The sequence below is a fragment of the Microtus oregoni genome, unplaced genomic scaffold, assembly GCF_018167655.1.
Source record: "Microtus oregoni isolate MIOR12 unplaced genomic scaffold, Mior012 000031F_ref0000149, whole genome shotgun sequence".
NCBI lineage: Eukaryota > Metazoa > Chordata > Mammalia > Rodentia > Cricetidae > Microtus > Microtus oregoni.
The window spans coordinates 28,033,460-28,055,769 of record NW_024543090.1 but is presented as its reverse complement, the minus strand read 5'-3'; the positions used below and the strand labels follow the sequence as shown (position 1 = coordinate 28,055,769).

General features: G+C 37.6%; 1 protein-coding gene across 3 annotated transcripts in view; it reads left to right on the top strand.

The window, feature by feature from the left end:
- Nucleotides 1–21,266, top strand: part of Trpm7 (transient receptor potential cation channel subfamily M member 7) — an 89,408-nt gene extending 68,142 nt beyond the window's left edge. For 2 of the 3 annotated variants that reach the window (XM_041679288.1, XM_041679287.1), the window contains 12 exons: nucleotides 1,784–1,877; nucleotides 5,530–5,597; nucleotides 8,444–8,478; nucleotides 9,919–9,944; nucleotides 11,735–11,791; nucleotides 11,869–11,934; nucleotides 13,065–13,348; nucleotides 13,460–13,542; nucleotides 13,701–13,906; nucleotides 17,126–17,177; nucleotides 17,277–17,383; nucleotides 19,846–21,266. In XM_041679288.1, the coding sequence (XP_041535222.1) occupies nucleotides 1,784–1,877; nucleotides 5,530–5,597; nucleotides 8,444–8,478; nucleotides 9,919–9,944; nucleotides 11,735–11,791; nucleotides 11,869–11,934; nucleotides 13,065–13,348; nucleotides 13,460–13,542; nucleotides 13,701–13,906; nucleotides 17,126–17,177; nucleotides 17,277–17,383; nucleotides 19,846–19,976 (1,209 nt within the window). In that variant the 3' untranslated portion in view covers nucleotides 19,977–21,266. Of the gene's footprint in view, nucleotides 1–1,783; nucleotides 1,878–5,529; nucleotides 5,598–8,443; nucleotides 8,479–9,918; nucleotides 9,945–10,723; nucleotides 11,420–11,734; nucleotides 11,792–11,868; nucleotides 11,935–13,064; nucleotides 13,349–13,459; nucleotides 13,543–13,700; nucleotides 13,907–17,125; nucleotides 17,178–17,276; nucleotides 17,384–19,845 lie in introns of those variants that run through there. The other variant, XM_041679289.1, reaches the window with a different exon arrangement.
- Nucleotides 21,267–22,310: the final 1,044 nt, after the last annotated feature.

The following is a 22,310-nucleotide window of genomic DNA, read 5'->3' as shown; positions in this document are numbered from 1 at the left end:
CTTAAAGTATGAAAATAGTTGTATGGTTTTCTTGCTTCAAAAGAACAGCAGGTTGATATATGAAACATGATCGTAGGGTATTCATAGGTGCCTAAATACCCAGTAACATCTCATTAGTGTGTGGGAGTCAGAAGGTGAGCTTAGCATCCACATAGCCTTTAAAGGAGGTGCTCATAAGTTTAGTGTTCCAGTCCTGACACTGTTCTTTATCCACAGTCCCTCCTCACTCCATTTTACATCTTTGTGGGATTTCTGAGACAGTCTAAATCTAAATCCTTATCTGCCTTGCCTCTTGTTTCCAAGAACAGGATTGTAGGCATGTGCTATTACATTCAGCTTCTTTGCACAATATTTTCTATTCATTTTAGTTCTGTTGGCATAATTGTAAAGTTCTGAATATTTTCATTACATATGATAATTTTGAAGAAGAAAGCTAGATAAGTGGGTTGGATGCATTTTAGTTGGCACATCATACATGATAATGAAGTGGATTTTTTTAGGTAAATGAAGTACTCTGGATATTCTTAAGTCTTAGGAAAGCTGTTATTGGAAATTATTTTAAATTAGCATATTTTTATCATATTTCCAGTATATTGTATATTGTGAAGAGTGTGCAGCATCAAAGCCAGAGATGCTTAGTTTTTTTTGAGGTAATAATTTGCAGCAGTAATGTTTTGGTGACCAAGGTTCAGAAATACTCTAAAGGTTGTGTAATATTCTTAGAGTTGATAAAGTAAACAGTGTGGGGCTAGAGAGATTACTCATTGGTTAGGAGCACTTGCTGCTCTCCCAAAGGATATGAATTTGGGTCCTGGAACCTACATCAGTCAGCTCAAGGAGATCCCATGTTTTGTTTTTTTTCTGGCCTTTGTGTGCAGCATGTGTATATGACATGCACACAGACAGACATTCATAAAAATAAAACTTGAAAAAGAAAGTGGTGTGCTGCCTCTCCCTAATTGTTTAATGGGATTCATTAGTTTGTTTGGAAAGAAGAAAGTCAAAGTGAAGTAACTATTAGATACTAAAATATTTTGTAGCTAGAATAGTTAAAACAAAACTATTTCATTAAATATCATTGTTGTTGAAGTAGACCTTGAACAAAACAATTTAGTAGGAGGGCTGAATTTGAAGTTAATAAAGGAAGTGCTTTGTTAGTATAAATTGGAGAATTGGGTAAAAATTTGAAAAGACTATATCATCATGATTTTTATAAATGTGGATGAATCTTAGAGCTAAATATAGAAAGTCTAATCATAGAAAATTTTAATAAAAATGCAAAATAATTATTAGGCCAGAAAGGCAGCAAGCCTTTAATATATGAATATTACAAACAAAATGAAAGCTTCAGAGACACTGAAATATTGTACCCATGTGTCAGAACAAATTCAAAGAGAAATTAAGGTTTGACACATAGCTCCTACAAAGCAGTATGTATCAAGCCATGTGGCAATACTTTTTCCTTTATAAAGTAATAATGGTTTTGTTTTCAGTGTTCCCACAGTTTTCTATATTTTTCCAAACATCTTGAGAATGTGTATTAGTATTAAAAGGATTCATTCAGATGAGTAGGTAGTTTTCAGATAGTTTTTGAGATTCACATTCATGTAACCAGATCTGTGTTATATACCTTTTAATGCTTGAGTAGATTAAAGCATATTGAGTTAGATCAAAAGAATTTCTATGCAGGACAATGGACTTGAAGGTCAATTGTTTTTAAAAATTTATGTGCATATATATTTATGCTTATATGTACACTCACATATCTATATAATCTATACAGAATGATACTCCTTCTGAAAACACTTTGAAACATGTGGGTGCTGCTGGATATAGTGAGTGTCTTAAGACTTCTGCATCTCTTCATGCAGAACAAGGTGAGTGTTTTGATGAATTCTTTTAGCAAAAAGACTAAGCTTTAAGTGTATGTGTGTGTGTGTGTATATATATATATATATATTGGTTTTTCGAGACAGGGTTTCTCTGTAGCTTTGGAGCCTGTCCTGGAACTAGCTCTTGTAGCCCAGGCTGGTCTCGAACTCACAGAGATCTGCCTGCCTCTGCCTCCCGAGTGCTGGGATTAAAGGCGTGTGCCATCACCGCCTGGCTTTAAGTATATATTTACCAAGTATGTTAGTAATAAATTGTATGTGAGTCAAAAGATGAAAATCCTGGTCAACAATAGTTAGTGTGACCTTGGAAATGAGTAATGTAATTCTTACATTTTTCTCTCTCTCACACACAAACACATATGAATATGAGATATAGATATAGATATATATGATTATTTAGTCAGAAAAGAAAAGATGAAATTCAAAGATCTTTTACATCTAATTTTTAACATTTACAGATAGCATCAGTTTTTCAACAAATTTATTTTTGTAGTTCAACTTGGTTAAATTCTGGTGATATTAAAATACAGTTTGAAAAATTACTACTTCTTCCAACCATACATGGAACCACTATTATTTTTGTCTGCATTTAGCTAATATATCCATTTTGTGGCCTGAAGGTCATATTCACTCATGGATAGCTACAAATTTAGTCCAACACAAAATAGTGACTTAGTAAAGCATAAGCATTTTGATTTTATTAATCTTAATTATGTAATTTTTTAAAATCAGTTTTTGAAAAAACTTTTCTCATTTTACATACCAATCCCAATTCCCACTCCCTCTCCTTTCCTGCTCCCTCTATCTCCTACCCCTATACCTCACCTTCCCCCCCTACCCCCCCCACCCCCCCCCCCTCCATTCCTCAGAGAGGGTAAGGTTTCCCATGAGAAGTCAACAAAATCTAGCACATTGCTTTGAGGCAGGACAAGGCCCTCCCCTAGGCTGAGCCTCCAAAGATAATGAATTCCAGAAAGCCAGTATAAGCAGTAAGGATAAATCCTGGTCTCACTGCCTGTGACCTCACAGTCTGCCCCAGCCATACAACTGTCACCCATATTTGGCCCTATGATGGTTCCAGTGAGCTCCCATTAGTTCAGTTAAACTATTTCAGTGGGTGTCCCCATCGTGGTCTTGACCTCTTTGCTTATATTATCGCTTCTCCCTCTCTTGGACTGGACTCTGCCCAGTGCTCCACTGTGGTTCTCTAAATCTGCTTCCATCATTTGCTTGATGAAGGTTCTGTGATGACTTTTAAGGAAGTCATTACTCTGACTACAGGGCGAGGCCAGTTCGGACACCCTCTCTACAATTGCTTAGGGTCTTAGCTGGAGTCATCCTGTGGGTTTCTGGAAATTTCTCCAGTGCTAGGTTTCTTGCTAGCCCCATAATGACTCCTTCAATCAAGATATCTCTTTCCTTGCCCTCCTTCTCTGTCCTTTCCCCATCTCTACCATCCTGTGCCCTCAATCCACTTTCCCTTTCCCCTACTCCTCTCCTCCTTCCCTGCATGAACTTAGTAAATGATTACATTGTATCACAGTATCAGAGGTTGGGTGTGTCTGCTAGTCTTTATGCTTATGCAATCCTTTATAACAATATATGTTTTCCTATTTTCTATAATGTATACAATAGATAGCATATTGTTCTTTTGTACTACTAATTTTTCATTTCTTGTGTCATGGTGATATTTCCATATTAAGTATTTTTTCTTGTTTGTTTGTTTAAGACAGGAAATCAAAACTCCCTCAAACTCCCTGTGTAGCTCAGGGTGTCCTTGAATTCCTGCTTCTTCTACCTCTGCCTCCTATTGCAGGGATTACAGATGTGTCATCATGCCTTGTTTTTGAGATCAGTCTTCACTGTAGCCCAGGCTGTTTCCAACTTAAAGTGGTCTTCCTACCTCAGTATCCCTAGTTACTGGTACTCTAAGTGCATACTACCATACCTGACTTTGTTTTTATATAAATGCCTATAATTGAAAGGCTGATTAGTTGTGACATTTTCCTTTTAAAATCAGTGCTTCCTTGTCCCCTCACAATCACTTCTTTTAATCTGTTTCAGTACACTGAGTTCAGCAGTATATATTACTGTAGGAGTTCAGGTTGGCTTGGCAACATCATACATAATTACTATAGTGAGTGATAGCAAATTCAAACCTAAAAATCATGTCAACAGCTACAGAAAAGGCATTTGATAAAGTTGAGCCATCTGCTCATGAATAAAACTTACATAGTAATGTAAGAATGGAGTTCTTTAATTACAATAAAAGTTATCTGTAAAATCTTACCACAAATCTCATATTCCATGTCATATTGAGAACTAAGATAGAAATTATAGCTGTTTGTATTTTTATATTATAGTCCTGGAAATAAGGCCCATAAAAGAAACAATAGAAGTGATTATCAAGGAAAAGGTGAAACTGTCAGTACTTTTTAGATAACATGTGTATTGTTTCTAAAAGTAACACAATTATATTGCTCTATCGGCTTATTTCATTTTTAGGTCACATCTCTTAATTTGCTTGCTATTTATTTCTTTATTTATTTAGTGGCAGGCTCTCTCTATGTGGCCCTGGCTGTCTTAGAACTCACTATATAGATCTAGGGTAGGATAGCCTCAAACACACAGCAATTCACCTGTCTCTACCTCTCAAGAGCTGAGATTATACACGCTACTGTACCTAGCTCTTAGCTTTCTTAACTAAGTGGAGACTAAACTTTTCCCACCATTTCCAGATTGAACACATACACATGTCTTCACCCTTTCCCACCAATATAATCATGCCATGAGTTTATTTAAATCAGCATCCTAAATTCTTTGATACTTAGCTAAATTTCTCAGAATAGCATATATCCTGTTACTTTCAGGTTTTTAAAGAAAGTTTTGCTATGCATTTTGTAATATGTTTCAACTTTTTTTTTACCTTTTTTTCAACTATTACTTTATTTTTGGTTTTATGGTATAGGATCTTATTATGGGTTCTAAACGTTTAAAGAAAAAAAGGCACCCTCAGAGTAAGTTTTATGCTGCTGTTTTTGTGAAGTGCCAGGGGCTATATGACACATACATACACTGACCAAAACACTATTGAGAAAGATGCACGAGAAAATAGTAACCTGGATGTCGGTAGGGATGGTTTGAAAATAGGAGAGGGCTTGTGTTTAAAATACGTTTTGCTTCTTACTAGGTTTTCACAATAAATTAAATAATTTTCTTTTAATAAGTTTTATAGCTTGCGGATTTATGGGCCTCTTATAACTCTTGGGTTTGGCTTTGTTGGAGATAAGAAACCAGCTTTTGAAGGTTACACTCTCAGAATCACTTTGTTTTATTAATACTTTCCTTTTTTATGAATACTTAAAAGTTTAGTTGTTTAGCTGGACAATGGTGGCATACACTTTTAATTCCAGCACTTGGGAGGCAGAAGCCAGTGTATACTTTATGAACTTTATAAGTTTGAGGCCAATCTGGATTACAGAGTTTAGAAAAGCCAAGGCTGCACAGAGAAACCTTGTCTTGTAATTTTAAAAAGGAAGGAAGGAGGGAGGGAGGGAGGGAGGGAGGGAAGGAAGGAAGGAAGGAAGGGAAAAAAGGTGTAATTGTTCAACTATGTCTTTTTAATTTCTTGTAACAGAAAGCAACAATAGAAGAACATCTACAGAAGAATCTCCAGAAGTAGATTCCAAAGCTGCTTTGTTACCGGTTTGTATATTTCAATTAAGTAGCATATTGACAGGAACATGCACTTACTAATGAACATTTAAAAGTTGTGATAAGTGTTTTATGGGTAATTATATCAAGCTTTAAAAACAGTTTTCCTTAGAAAACGGACCTCAGTCTCCTCCATGCAGAACACTCAGAAATTTTACACAGAAGAAAAGGAAGGCCTCCTGTTTGAATTGAAAATAGTTAAGTGGGATGAGGGGAAGCAAGAGAAGGGGAGGGAGGGGGAACTGGGGTTGGTATGTAAAATGGAAAAAATTAAATAAACAAAAAGAACTTCATTTTCTATATGAGTGGCATAGAATGTGCTCTAGTTCTGTCCTACACAGGTCCCCCAACTGTCAGTTCATAGTCTGTGAGCTTCCATCAGCTTGGGTCATCCACTCCTTAGAGAGGGCAAGGCCTCCCCTTGGGGTATCAACAAAATTTGACATACCAGGTAAAGGCAAGACCAGGCCCCTCCCCGTCACTGAATGTGAGTGACAGTTATGTGGCTTGGTCTGTTAGGGAGGGGGCTGGCAGTGAGGCCAGGACTTATCTTTATCATGAACTGGCTTTTGGAGCTCATTCCCTATTGTGGGATACCTTGCTCAGCCTTGATGCAGTGGGGAGGGCCTGGTCCTGCCTCAACTTGGTCTGTCAGATTTTGCTGACATCCCAAAGGAGACCTTGCCCTCTCTAAGGACTGGATTGGGGGGAGGGTAGAATGAAGAGAGGTGGGGGTGTGAGAGAGGGAACTGAGGTTGATATGTAAAATGAAAAAATATTAAATAAACAAAAAGAACTTCACATTCTATCCAAACAGCATAAAATTGACATCCTATGACATAAAATATCCTTTATGAAATCAGAAATTGCAGGAAAGCAGAAAGTAATCTGCCAGTCTCTTGAAGGAAATGTGTTTACCTCAAGAACCGAACACATCACTCTTTATGCAAATCTCCTGTGATAACTGTGGTCTGCTAAAAGTCAGGAATTACAAGCTTGCTTGTGCGGATACTCAAGGTCTTCTTGTGGGCTTCACCTTTAAAAGTCCTCCCTCACCCCTCTTCTCATGGCAATTCGAGTTTGGCTCAGAGATTGTTATCCTGCTGGCAATAATTAATAAATCTTTTAATTATAAAAAAAAAGAAAATAGTTAAATGAATTCATTCCCAACCATCTTTGGTGTTGTTTGGTTTTTGTAAAATCTTCTAAAACCAGATGACAACTAAGACTGCTAGCTTGGGTGAAAGCAAATGAGTATCTAGAAATAGATGCTCACACAGTTATAATCCATAGAGAGTAACTTACAGTTGGTTCTGTTGTTAAAAATCAAGTTATTAAGTCTGGGTGCACTCCTTTAATCCAGCACTTGGAAGCAGCAGGAGGATCTCTGAATTCAGGGCCAGCCTGGTCTACAAGAGCTAGTTCTAGGACAGCCAGGATTGCTATACAGAGAAACCCTGTCTTGCAAAACTGGGAAAAATAAAAACCCACAAGTTATTAAGGACAGTATTTTTGGTACACATCTACAATCCCAGAGCTGTAACCTCAATAATCCACAGATTGAGGCAGATGATCTCAAGTTTGAGGCCAGCCTGAACTACATAGTATGACCTTGTCTTAAAATCAAAACAAAGTAGTTGTTTCATTAGGAAAAGGAATTTGTAAAAATTTCACTGTGACAAATACTGCTCTCTAGGAGTTTATATTGAATCTAAATTGTAGAATATCTATTGTAGAATCATCTATTAAGATGATTTCCTAACTATAGAGATTTTATTAGACTAACAATTAAAAAAAGAATAATGGATTATAATAAAACATTAGCCAAGAAAAAGATACTATTAAAAAATATTAGCAACTTGAAAAATATGTAGAAGGGAAGAAAATACTCACCAGACATGGCAACACATCTTTAATCCTAGCATAGGCAGGTCTGGAAGGTCAGGGCCAGCCTGGTCTACAAAATAAGTTCCAGATCAACCAGGGACGCACCATGAGACCCCGTCGCACAAAACCAGAAAAAGAGGGGAAAATAATACAGGCATAATAACCCTAGTACCTGGGGACAGAGAACAGGGGGGCATATTTAAGGCCAGACTTGCTACATAGCAAATTCCAGACCAACCTGACTACACACTAATATTTTGTCAAGATTAAAGACCAAATGTTTCTTTTGGGTAACAAGTGAGGAACTCTATAAAGAGAGAATTACTAAGGCCAGAATGCAACTACATCTAATTGGCCTTGAGAAAGTAGAATTTGAAGAAATGTGAATGAATTGGAATTTTCTAAATTGATGAAATATATAAAAACTCAAATTCAGAAAATATTAATCTCAGTGAGGGAAGTTAAATATCTAGACCATAACAACTAAGTTTGCTGAATAGAAACCATGTGAATGGGTGTGGTGTGCAAAATGTGTCTTAATACTTGTGTTTCTGTCATTTTATTCGTATTTAGTTGGTGTGATTTTAATTCTGCTTATACTTGATGTTCTTTTGGTAAGAAGCATAGATTATTTTTAGAATCAGAGGCATGCTCGGAAAATAAGATTGCCATCAGAAACAAAGATACCAGCGTGCATGTAAAACCAAGCATGGGATAAAGGAGGATACCCACATGGGTGCACAGAGAGACACAAACACAGCTCTGTGAAAAATAACGTTCCTGAATTACTTATTTCCCTTTGTGGTTATAAGTTGTATGAAACAAGGACTTCATATTAAGTTCTCAGGCCATCATTTTTAAAGAATATTAAGAAATATATTAGTTAACATTGATTCTAGAAAACTGCTTCTATATTTCAATTAAGTTTTTGTGTTTGTTTTTCACTAAAGGATTGGTTACGAGATAGACCATCAAACAGAGAAATGTAAGTAAGTCTTAATGGCCTGAAAAATATATGAGTTCATAATGAATACTATATTTGTTCTTCTCTGTCTTAACCTGTTTTATACTCCATTTAAGATATCTGTTGCAACATTTCCCGTCTTCACAGACAGGAAATTGGAGGATTTTTATTATGATCTTCCTATATAGTTATATAATTTGATTCTATTATTTCAACTTGCTCTTGAATAAATTTGTTGAAATCTGGAGACTTTAGTTAGCACTTGGTTAATAGGATACTTGTCAGTCATTGTACTCAAACATGTGTGTGTGTGTGTACTGTGATGATTAGCGCAGTAATACATGATATGCTTTAGAAAGCATGGGTACTGAAAAATTATCTAATGAATGTGACAAACCCAGAGCCAGAAGAGTAAACAAAAAGCAATCTGATAGGTAATTTGCCCCTAGATGACTGACACCCATTTGTCAGTACACCCAGATAAGTACTACTGAGGAAGAACGGCCATTTTCAAGCAATCCATATTTTAGTGTCTCCCCTTGTAGATCTGAAGTAGGTGTGAACACAGGAAAGTAAACTGTGTTGACATTAATAGGTTAAGACTTGGCTACATTCAATCCCCTTCTGGGACTGTGTCTTTATAACCAAAGCCTTAGAAGATAAGCACAGAACTTTTTTTTTCTTTTTTGGTGCTGTGGATTGAGTCAAGTACTTAGCAGAAGAGGGGATAAAGCTGGATTAAAATATTCCTTACAAGAAAATCTTTACCTTACTAAAATTAAGATAACCTTTGGAACCAGTTAGAATATGGGAATTGGGAAGAGGCCATGTTTCCAGGGTCCTTTTGGGTCTTGAACTTTAGGTCCCAAGTGAGACTCGGAGCTGTGTAGTGGGAGAACTCAGCCTAGCATTCATCCTGGTCATATCCCACTCTCCTTTTCATTGTAACTATCTTATCTGCATAGGAATCTTTGAGATTCAAAGAAATCCCACTTGGAATCAAGACTTGTTATAAATAAATAGATTGGACATTGGATATTGAATCTTGTAAAATGATGCCTCAGTCCTTTTCATAACAATCTACTGGAGTACTTCTAGAATCATAGAAAATCATTTCCTGGTATTGTCACAGTACTGGAAATGTCTCCACAAATACTGAGCCATAAAATAAAAATATTACTCTATTAAGATCTAGTAGCCATCAGTTGAACACCAAAATAATATTTATGTAGCCATAAAGTTGAGATACAAGTTGTTGGTAACATGTACACAGGTAAATATGTACATGTCTGTATATGGAGTATGGAAATAGCAAGTATTCAGACATATATATCTGAACATCTGTATTCCTTTAATTATATTTCATTAAATAACTATGATAACCTTATAAAATCACAAGTTAAATGATAATCAAAACAAAGGTTTTTTTTCACAGCTTATATTATTTTTATATTTCTTTAGGCCATCTGAAGGAGGAACATTAAATGGTGAGTCTGTGTAGTAAATTAAATATGAAAAATTAAAGGTCGTAATTAAAGCATTTACCACATTATCATAGGCCAGACACTTTAGACTTCAAGTTTTATAAAGTTAAGGTGGTTGGAAAACTCTTCCCTCATCTTTAATATAAATGTTTACAAACACATGACCCACCCCGTAAATTATGATGGCCACTTTTCTGTCACAACTGCTTCCCACTTAACCAGTACCCGAAAACCAGAATATTGCTAACATGCCAGGCTCTTGCTCTGGCCTCCATCCTGACTAACACGGTGGCTTACTTATTAGTATAGTAAAAATGGAATCATAGAGATGTAATTGTTATGAGATTCATCAGTACTATTTTATTAGTGTAGTTTGTGGATTATTAGTATTTCATAGTATTTTCTTATTAGAATATATTGAATTTATCCATTCTATTTGGGCATTTCAGTAGCTTCCAGTGTGTAACCATTATGCTTTCTGTTGCTCTGAGCATTCTTGTTCATGTTGTTTGGTAAACATAAATTTGCTTTCCATTTAGTTATGGGTGGAATTGCTGGGTCATAGCTTATGCATATGTTCATATTCAGTAGTTACTGCCTGCCAGATAGGTTTTCAGATTAGTTATTCCAGGCTGGCTTCCTGCCTGTAGTTTTAGTGCTAGTCTATCTTCTACCACCAAAATAATTCTCCTGAAAGATTTGATCTAGCCACTCCTCTGCTTTACATTTTTCCCATTGTCATTCAGTAAAATGCAGTGTCCTTTCTTTGCATGACATATTAGGCTCTTCACAATTTGATATTGCCTGCTTCTGTAGCTTCACCTCCTTCAGGTATGCTTATGCTCTTGCTCATTAATTTGCAATCTTGGTTGCATATTCAATCACTGTAGAGTCATCTGTAGTGCCACAGACCTGTGGAACTAGATATTGTGGACTGAGTGTCGGTGGGTGATGTTCAGAAAACTCCACGGCCTATCTAATTTTATTCTTAACTAGTCATTCTATATTAAACTGCCTGGGGTTTCTCAAATGTAGCATGAACATTAGCACTTCAGATAGTCTTGTAAATGTATCCCTAAAAATCCACTGCCATGCAGAGTGCTCTTTCTTTCCCCAGGTGAGGTAGCTTCTGCCCTTATTACCTAGGCAGCATCAATTACCTTGCCTTGTAGTCCTGAGATACAAGTGTTTGTGGATAGGTGTCTGTATAGACTGTATCTTTTTATATTACCACAGTGTTAGAACTGTTGGCTTTTATTTCCTGTGAGATAGTAGATTCCTTCTCATTTATATTCTTAAAACTTAGCACATCACAGATCTGTTATTCTCCCATATCTTCTTCCTATGGTTAAAAGTCAAACCCTCAAAGTAAGTGAATACATAAAATGTAGACGTGGAGAAACTGATCTGTAGTGTCTTCGTGTCCCAGAAGCTCACGTCTCACATCAGCTCACCTAACATGGTTAGATAGTTACTGTCCCCAACCCAAACAGCAAGAAACAGAACAGTTTTCCTTTTTGAGTGGCAGGTGTGAAAGTACAGTTTACATCAAGAGCTGGAGAGTGGAGCATCTTGTGTATGCTTCTTTCCAGGTGTTTGGAGCACAGTGGCCACTGTTTTGCCACAATGAAATAACGTCATGTGATATTTGATAGTTTTTTTTTTTTTTTACCATTCTTTTTTCCCCCTTGTTAGGAGAGATTATGAAAGAAATTTAAGATTATTTTTTGAGAATGTCTGAGCATAAATTTATGCTGCACGAGTGCTTTTTAAACAGTCTGATGTATTTACAGTTTTAGGTCCTGCTTCGCCGTTTAAGCCCGTTATGGATACAAATTACTATTATTCAGGTCAGTGATATTGAAAACAAAATTTACTGATGTTTGAATCTTTTGAGTTTTCATTATTTCTCTCTATTTCAATGCAGCTGTGGAAAGAAATAACCTGATGAGGTTATCACAGAGTATTCCCTTCGTGCCTGTACCTCCACGAGGTAAATCCCAAAACATAAATAAGAAGCAACCCTCACTGGTCTCTAGTCACAACTTAGAACAAGGGTCAGGACAAAATGAGGATTCCTGTGAAGAAATACCAGCTTCACGTCCCTTCTTTGCTACTAGAAGGGCACGGTATATTGAAATGGGTAGCATTAGAATCCATTCTGTGTTCCAATTCAGACTAGAAGGGTAGAGTATACTGAAGTGAGGTGGAGGGTGGGACAGACATTAGAAACCATTCTGTGTTCTGTTTCAGAAACCTTGATCCATTGTCAGGCAGCAGAAGTGTAAGAAAATAGACATCATAGCGTGTGTGAGACAGATTGCTCTAACCTCCTGTCTAGAACTGTAAAGTTTTATTTGCTTTCTAAAAATTATCTCTAGAGCTTAGGACAATGATATAGTCAGTAAGACGATGAGTTCATTCCCCAGAACTGTGAAGAAGCCAGGCGTGCCAGCAGTGTTGTCATTTTGGGACACTCTGGCCAGCATAGCCTGAACTCCAGGCCAATGAGGGATCCTGCTCCAAAAAACAAAGTAGATGGCTGCTGAGCAACAATAGCTTCATAATAAAGTTACCTTCTGGTACCCACTTACTCATGTGTACACATACTCCACCACACAGTTTGTCTTTAAAATATAATTTAAAACATGCTTAACTGTGAATATGAGTTCAAAATATGCTGGTGTGTGCACACAAAGACCAGAGGAGAACGTTGGAACATAGTGCTCTATCACTCTTTGCCTTATTATTATTATTATTATCATTATCATCATCATCATTAGTAGTAGTATTTCTGTAAGAAAGGGTCTCTCGCCGCATCTAGAACTAGACTGGCAGCTCACAAGGCCCAGAGTTCTAATAGTACATGGGTTCTGGGGGTTTGGACTCAGGGCCTCCCTCATGGTTGCCCAACAAATGTTTTTATCCAGTGAGCCACATCCCCTCTCAAGGAAGTGTATTTTTGTTTTTGTTTCCTGTTACTTATCACTTTTTATAAAACTGCAACTTTTTATGTTCTGTTCCTTGCTTGATGTTAACCGTAGATATTTACAAATATTTATTCTACTTTGTTATTTTTTTAAGTTATACTTTGATCTTAAACTGTGTTCATTTGTGTTACAGGTGAGCCTGTCACGGTGTATCGTCTGGAGGAGAGTTCTCCCAGTATACTGAATAACAGCATGTCTTCTTGGTCTCAACTAGGCCTCTGTGCCAAAATAGAGTTTTTAAGTAAAGAGGAAATGGGAGGAGGTTTACGAAGAGCAGTCAAAGTACAATGTACCTGGTCAGAGCACGATATCCTGAAATCAGGGCATCTTTATATCATTAAGTCTTTTCTTCCTGAGGTGGTTAACACATGGTCAAGTATTTATAAAGAAGATACAGTTCTACATCTCTGTCTCAGAGTAAGTATATGTGAACTTCGATCTGAGTTTCATATTTTAACTTTTAAAGTGTGAATAAACCAAATGAAATCTTAGTCAAATACTGATCAAGGGATTTCTCCCCTTCTGTAGGAAATACAGCAACAAAGAGCAGCGCAGAAGCTCACGTTTGCCTTTAATCAGATGAAACCCAAGTCCATACCGTACTCTCCAAGGTAAAGCTTTACGTTTGGTGAGGCTTGTGGTATCTAGGTAGCAGTCTTTTTTGGCACTCATTGTTGATGTTGAGTGTGTGTGTGTGTATTCTCTATATATTGCATATCAATTAGAATCTTACTAACAACCCCCTGGTGATATCGATTCTTTCTATAAGGTTCCTTGAGGTTTTCCTACTGTACTGCCATTCAGCAGGGCAGTGGTTTGCTGTAGAAGAATGCATGACTGGAGAATTTAGAAAATACAATAATAATAATGGTGATGAAATTATTCCAACGAACACTCTGGAAGAGATCATGCTTGCCTTTAGCCACTGGACCTACGAATATACCAGAGGGGAGTTACTGGTACTTGACTTACAAGGTAAATTTATTATTAATTGAATTACTCAGGTGAAATTGTGTGGTAGGTCCTTACCTGTTCATATATTGCACATAGAGAAATCTGCTAATTTAAAATCTTGGGCTGATAGAAAGTATAAAATAAGTCGCAGTCATAGCAGCATGGTCATTTGGGATTTTAAATAATGGGATCTGGTTATCTTTCCTTTTATTAAGGTAGAGTTTTGCATTGCATCCCAAGCTGGCCTAGTATTTGTAGTATTTGTGATTTTCCTGTCTGAGTGCTGGGACTAAAGGGATGTGTTACCACACCCAGCCTGGCTACCTTAATAATTGCTAGGGTGATACATGTTCGTGTGAACTCTGTTACTATACTCTTAGGTGTCTGGCCTTTAGTAATTCATAGGCATGAATAATTTTTTTTTGCTGGGTGGTGGTGGTGGCACATGCCTTTAATTCCAGCACTTAGGAGGCAGAGGCAGTGGAATCTCTGAGTTCAAGGCCAGCCTGGTCAATAGACCGAGTTCCAGGGCAGCTAGGAGGACTATTAGACAGAAAAACCCTGTATCAAAAAACTTAATAATAATGGTTTAATTGGGGGCTGGAGAGATGGCTCATTGGTAAAGAGCTTTGCTGGCTCTTCCAAAGGTCCTGAGTTCAATTCTCAGCAACCACATGTGTTCACAACCATATGTAATGAGATCTGGTGCCCTTTTCTGGCCTGCGGGGATACATGCAAGCAGAACACCGAATACATAATAAATAAATCTTTAAAAAAATAATAGTTTAATTGGAATTAAATTTCTTAGCTCTCTGTTCACTACCTGATTTCACTCTCTGTCCATGTGACTAACATGGGCTTTCCTATAGTAGGATGGTTTTAGGTATTTGGCTTCTTGCATGGCAGCTACTTTTGCCAAGAGAAAAAGCTCAAACTCTTTCCCCTGCTGTAGACAGAAGTTTTTGTCCTGCCTGGTCCCACAGCCATTCTGTCCCAAATAAATACACAGAGGCTTATGCTAATTATAAACTGTTTGGCCTATTAGCTCAGTCTTATTGTTAGCTAGCTCTTACAGCTTAAATTAATCCATAATTTTTGTCTATGTCTAGCCACGTGGCTTGGTGCCTTTTCTCAGTAAGGCTTCCTCTTGCTTCCTCTGCATCTGGCTGGTGACTGTCTCTGCCTCTCTTCCCAGAATTCTATTCTGGTTGCCCTGCTTATACTTCCTGACTGGTTACTAGCCAGTCAGTGTTGTATTAAGCCATTACGAGAGACAGATCTTTACAGTATATAAAAGCATTATCCCACAGCACCCTGCCCTGGTTGTCTGTCTGTTTTTCTATCTGTCTTTCTGGTTTTGACAGACTTAACAGTGTATCTTTGATTTGTTTCCTTGGCTGACCTGGAACCCAAACTACAAACATAAACTCAAGAGATCTGCCTACCGGCCTTCCTTTTCTTCCTGAGTGCTAGGACTTAAAGGAGCACACAAGCACACCTAATGGTAGAATGCTGAAACTTCTACAAGTGTTCCAGACTCTTTCAACCCTTTTTCTCCTCCCCCTCACATGCGATTTTTCAAAATATGCTAGGCAAGCACTATACTAATACCATCCTTCTTTTAAAAATTGCATCTATATTTATTTTCCTTTTTTTCCTTTTGGTTTTTCGAGACAGGGTTTCTCTGTAGCTTTTGGTGCCGGCAGAACTAGCTCTTGTAGACCAGGCTGGCCTCGAACTCACAGAGATCCGCCTGCCTCTGCCTCCCAAGTGCTGGGATTAAAGGCGTGCGCCACCACTGCCCGGCTTATATTTATTTTCCTTGAGACAGAATCTCACTGTGTACCTTTTACTAGCCTGGAACTCTCCAGTTTTAACTTTTGCTGCTACAGAGCTGTTGCTGCTCTCATCTGTCGGTGAGCTCCTAAATTGGCTTATTTTAGAGATTATTTTATTTCAATAAAGCACTACCAGTTTACTTTCAAAAAGGGCTGTAGGTCCTGACTTCCTTTTTGGCCTTACACATGAGTGCCCATCTATCCACTATTGGTGGTCTTTTCCAATCCGTTGAGTAAAAGTAGCAGTATTTGGGGTCCCAGGAGATTATTGAACTGCCAACCTGACCAATGAATCTCCATAGTGGAGACAGAGAACTGACGGAAAGTTCCTATCTGAACTCTGTACATCCAGCATAACAGATGCATCTTTACACAAACTAAATGTTTTTCAAAACTCTTTTGTAAAGTAGAAATATGTTGTTGGTGTTTGGTTTGTTTTGCTTTGCTTTGCTTTTTTTGTTCTTTTATTTTGTTACTTACTTTTGTGAACTAGGGTCTTATTTATCCCAGGCTGACCTCCACTTCAGTGTGTTGAAGGATGACCTTGAACACAGATGTGTGCCACCTTCATAGTTTATGCAATGCTGGACTTGACCCCAGAGATTTGTGTATGCTGGGCAGGCACTCTGCCAGCTGAGCCCTGGTATAAGCCCTGGTATCATGTTTTAATTCTGAATTTTCCATTTGTAAAACTGGACCGTTTTAATCGGGTTTCACTGTAATGGGTTTAAGTATTTGTGATTATTAAAAAGGGATTCAACCAACTTTTAATTCCTCTGGGGAAGACTGAAGGTAAAGAATAATAAATAAATGACCAAAAGGCAGAACAAATATTCTGTAGGACTTTTTAAAAGCCTTCAAATAGAAAAGCACACTTTACTAGTGCTGGTGACCGCAGCATATGTAGACCTGCATACATTGATTCAGCTGCTGGGAACCACCAGGAACTTTTGTGTGTAACTGTGTTCTTCTTTGTACTCCTTACCTCATCTCCATTTTGTCTATCCTGCCTCCAAGTCTGACTGCTTTTCTTCCCAGAGCTCTCTCTGTCCAGAAGTCCCTGGACAGTTATACCTCCTGCTTAGCTATTGGCTATTTAGCTTCTTTATTAAACCAATGACAATGACATATATTTACAGTGTGTAATCAAATATGTCAAATATCAACATCCATGCCCCCCTCACCCACTCTGAGATATAATTTTGAGCATATCTCCAATATGGTGGAGTGCTGAAATATCAAGTTATGAAATAGCAAGAGGGAAAAGTGCTTCTTTGAATAATTTAACAATGTAATGTAAGAACAATGCTATAAAATCTCTCTAGACCTTTTTATTATGTAAACATAAGTGTTTATATAGATTGCATAATATATGTTGTTCTTTTTATGTATACATTTAAAGGTGTGGGTGAGAACTTGACTGACCCGTCCGTGATAAAAGCTGAAGAGAAGAGGTAATAAGATTTAACCGTTTCATTGAGGTGTAATTTGTTGTTTTTAAACTCCATGTGTCCACTTGAATAAGCTCCCTTTTTTACCTACCAATTCTGCAGATCCTGTGACATGGTTTTTGGCCCTGCCAATCTAGGAGAAGATGCAATAAAAAACTTCCGAGCCAAACATCACTGTAATTCTTGCTGTCGAAAGCTTAAACTTCCAGGTAAAAATATTCATTTCATTTCTGTTGTTATGTAACCCAAGTTAGCTTTGAACTCAAGATTCAGCTGCCTTAACCTGTGGGGTATTGTAAATTATACAGTTGTCACCATGCCTGGCTTATGTGTTTTTAGTCCATGTGCTATATAAATTGTTATCAGAGTTGTTACTATAACAGTAAAGCCATGGGTTCAAAGATTTGGTCTGGAATTCCTGTGGCGGTTCCTTCATAAATACACATTAGTCTATTTAACGTATTTATTACATCTGAAGAATGCCAAAAATAGTAATTCTAGGTTGTGATAGAAAAATAGCAAATTTTTTCTTGATTCACACTTCAAGATTATCTGTATAGATAATGAAGATAATTTCATTACTTCTTTTCTATACTGTGTATCTTATTTTTACCTTTGACATTTTACACTACCTAGACTTTCTAATGCTGTGCTAAGATAGGAATAGCAAGGTCAGTATATTTTATCTTGTTCCTGAAAGCATTTGGTTTTCTAATATTAAAACAATGTTAAGTGGGGTTAAAGAGGTTGTCAGCAGTAAGACTTTGAGTCTTGCAGAGAGAAGGCCCAGATTCAGTTCTCAGCACTGACACATAGAAGCTTATAGCTATTTGGCTCCCTCTTCTGGTCTCCAAGGGCAGGGCACCAGACACACATGTAATGCACCTACATACATGCAAGCAAAACACTTGTACACATACAGAAGTAAGCAGGGTTTAGAGGAAGGGAGAAAATAATTTTTATTTTCCTTAAAAATAAAATTTAAGAGAGATAAAAGAGTTTTAATTTTTTAAAAGATTCTGCACTTTGATTAGATTGTGAAAATTTCTGTTTCTTAAGAATTTTTTTTTGGTGGGCATAGTTAGGCACACTTTGAATCCCACCATTTGGGAAAGAGCCTGGTGGATCTCCAAGATCAAGGCCAGCCTGGGCTACACAGAGAATTTCAGGTTAACAAAGACTACATAAACCCTCTCCCAAAAGTGAGGGGTTACATGTTCTGTGAGAGTTCCACACCGTGGCTTTTGATCATACTCACCACCACCTGCCACTCACCCCCTCCCTTCTTGCCTCTGTGTCCTCTTTTTCTTTAACCCACTAAGTCCATTCGTGCTACCCATATATTCCTGGATATTCCATCTATCTATCTATCTATCTATCTATCTATCTATCTATCTATCTATCTATCTATCTGTCGGAGTCAGGTTCTCACTTGTGGCCTTGGCTGTCCTAGAACTTGCTGTGTAGACCAGGCTTGCTCTGAAATAGAGATCCGCCTGCCTCTGCTTCCCACCTAGCTACATCTGACTTACTTTTTTCTTTATGTGGGTTCTAAGATTAGAGCTCAGGTCCTCATGCTTATGTGACAAGTATTCTTCCAACTGAGCAATCTCTACAGCCCAGGAACAGCATTTTCTTTTTAAAAGAAAATTGACTGTCTCTCTCTCAGATAGTTCCTTGATTGGGTAGAACTTGATGTTTACCTCCCCCCCCCACCCCCGTTGACATTGGTCTGCATGAGGCTTGTGCATGCTGTTAAAACCTGTGAGTTCTTACATGCAGCTATCCTTTTGTGTCTGAAAGATACCGTTTTCTTGTGTCCATCCACCTCCTCTGGCTCTTAAAGTCTTATCTCTTCTTCTACAGTGCATTGTATGTGTCTTGGTATTTAATTTTTGTGTGTATGTATTTAAGATACCAACCCTCTGTCAGATGTCAACTATTAAAAAGATAATTCCCATTCTGTAGGCTTCCTCTTCACTCAAATGATGGTGGTTTATCTGCTGTACAGAAACTTTTTGGTTTCATGAAATCCTGTTTTGGGTCCTAAACAGGACCCAAACAGAAAGTTTGGGACCTAAACAGAAAGTCCTGTGCTGTGCCAATGAATTGAAGCCTATTCCCAGGTCTGTCCTGTATCTGATTTAGGGCATCAGGTCTTAAGCTGAACTCCATGATCAATTTCAAATTGATCATTGAATTTTGATGGAGATTCCATTGAATCTGTAGTTAGCTTTTGGTAGGATAGCCATTTTCATAATCTTTCCCTAATAGTCCATGAGCATGGGAGGTTTTCTGGTATAAGACTTTGACCTCGTAAGCTTCACAAAAGCAAGGCCTTGTGTCCTGTGTTCATTACTGTACTGTACTATCACACTTCTGTGATAACGAAAGCAGGCACCTTGTGCTGTGTTCATTACTGTACTGTATTGTCACACTTCTGTGATAACAAAAGCAGGCACCTTGTACTGGGTTCGTTGCTATAGTGTCATACTTCCACAGTTTACTGATTTGTGATCCTCATGTAATAATTGTATAGAAATGTATGACTATTAAGTTTAAGATTTAAGGAAATAGTTCTGACATGTTTGGAGGAAAAATAATGTACAAAATGTTGTTAATTTTTTGTTTATAAACATACTGACTTCCCCTTCTGGGATTGTGACTGTAGATCTGAAGAGGAACGACTATACGCCTGATAAGATTATATTTCCTCAGGAAGAGTCAGCAGATCTGAATCTTCAGTCTGGAAATTCCACCAAAGAATCAGAAGCAACAAATTCTGTTCGTTTGATGTTATAATTCTGATTTTTTGCCTACACTTCACAAAAGTGTGACTGTCGTTTTTCCTTCAGGAGGGAATTGATGACACAAAAATGTGTGTGCAAATTGAGCTTGCTGGCCCCACACATAGTCTAGAGGTTAGTGTTCTCATTGGAAAGCACCTCGCTACAAATGACAGCTGAGACGTTAGCAGTGGTAGAAGTTAATGCTTTCAACTTGTGAAGGGCTCTTACAGTGGGGAATCGGAAACTTTGCTCTGTGAAGGGTAGTGATTCCCTGTCACTTGGTGCAGTATCATTAACCAAAGTCAAGTGTCTTTGAGTTTTATTGGCTGCTCAGTTACAGACATTCAGCTAAAGAAACTGAGTCACACAGCTTTTTGGTTAAGTGGCAGAGTCTTCCTCAGTTTGGTGTGCTGCATGATAATGATGCTAGCTTTCTACTAGATCTGTGGCCACGGGAAAAACGACTCCTTACTGTTCCAGCTTCACAGGCATCTTTAAAAGCCTGCACTAAAAACCATGTCTTCCTCCCTCCCTGTGTCCATCCCTACTTTCCTTTAGTATTGAGCATCAAACCCGGGGCCTCATGAAGACCTTTTCCTAAGAGGGATTTTATTTAAGAATCAACTTTAGGTTCTGTTTATGGATACAGCCAGTTTCTTGTTAAACAAAACCTGAATTGTGCAAAAGGGTCTTTTACATTATTTTATCAATGTTAAGTAAAAAGAAAGCCATGATAAATGAGAACTAACTCACTGTTGAGCAGGTGTTTCCTGTGAGGAAGGTCACAGTTAAAATAACCTGTAGTTGCATACATTTCCAAAGACTTACTGACTTAGTGTATCCAATCAGAGTGCTGTGTGAGCTCTCACATTTAAAATTGTGTAGGAATGTGTCAATGTGAATTCTGTTTTTGGTACTTATTTAAGAAATCAGTTGTTGGAGTATCCTTATACAATATAAGGAGATCACAGTCCAACTTTATGTCAATAAAATGTAACTTAATTGCCCAGATATTTTTGCATATTCAACAAGAAAAACTTATCATTTGACTAAAGTTTTATGCTTTCTCTTTCTTTTCATTTCCTAGGTACTAATTTTAATTTTTATTTGGAAGGGAGCAGTGTAAAGCTTATTTGTATTCAATAGTGTATCTCATAGATACAGACAAGGCAAGCAGAGATAAGCTGTTTAATAGTGTTTAATGTTGATGTGGAGAGAAAAAGTGTATTACTTAAAGATACTATACCATATACGTTTTGTATACCATTAAATCTTTAAAAGAAATTAAATTTATTCTTGTTTACAGATGTTTCATGAGTCTACTCATTCTGAAATGTGTGTTTTTTTTCATTGTTGGTTGTTAGGGTGTGCCCGTGTTTCCTGCCACAGATTATGTGTGGTCAGAGGATAGCTTCAGGGGTCAATCCTCTCCTTTAGAAGAATTTTTTACCCGGACGGTGGTGGTGCATACCTTTAATCCCAGCACTCTGGAGGCAGAGGCAGATCTCTCTGAGTTCGAGGCCAGCTAGTTCCAGGACAGGCTTGGGCAGGCCCAAAGATATAGAGAAACCTGGCCCCCAAAAACGGGGAAAAATAAAAGAAAGGTTTGAACTCTAACATAGTAAAATTTTATACAATAAGAATAATTATCAAGTAAGAAGTACATTCACAAATTCAGAGAAAATGCTCCATTTTCTATCCTGTCTTGATGAGTCCCAAGTTTTGTGCCTAATTTTTCTTTTATCCTAACTTGTATTACCAACACAAAACTATTATGTCTCTCAACTTTATACACTTTACACCTCTTTTGTAAGTTTCTATTTTTGAATTTGGTAACAAGGAAAACTATAACTAACTAGTCTTCGACTCCATCAGAGACCCAAGAAGTATATACCTGAGTAAACAGCAAGTACAGAGCAAGCAACTTCAGATCTAAGAAATGGCAGGCAGCTGACTGCCTGGACAGTAGCCAAGGTTCCTCTGTAACATTGGGGCATCCATCTAAAGCCTGCAGACCTAGACTATCTGACAGACATTTTTGTGAAGTAGGAACCTGCCTTGTCATGGCAAAGTTCAGCAGTTGCTTTCTTTTGTGTCCTGCTTGTCCAATTTGGACAGCATACAGTCAGCAGTCAAGGCAAGGACACTTTCTTACCCAGTGGCTTACTTTTGCCACAAAAAAAGCAAACTCCATATGGAGTTTCTTTGATACCCATCATCTTCTCTAAAGTAGATTGGTGCTGCCAGGAGCAGACATCTCATTGCCATAATTATTATATTATTAGAACATCTTAAATGCCAGAGAAGTGTTACAGTTCTGCTCTTATCTGCTCTGGCAAAAAGCTAG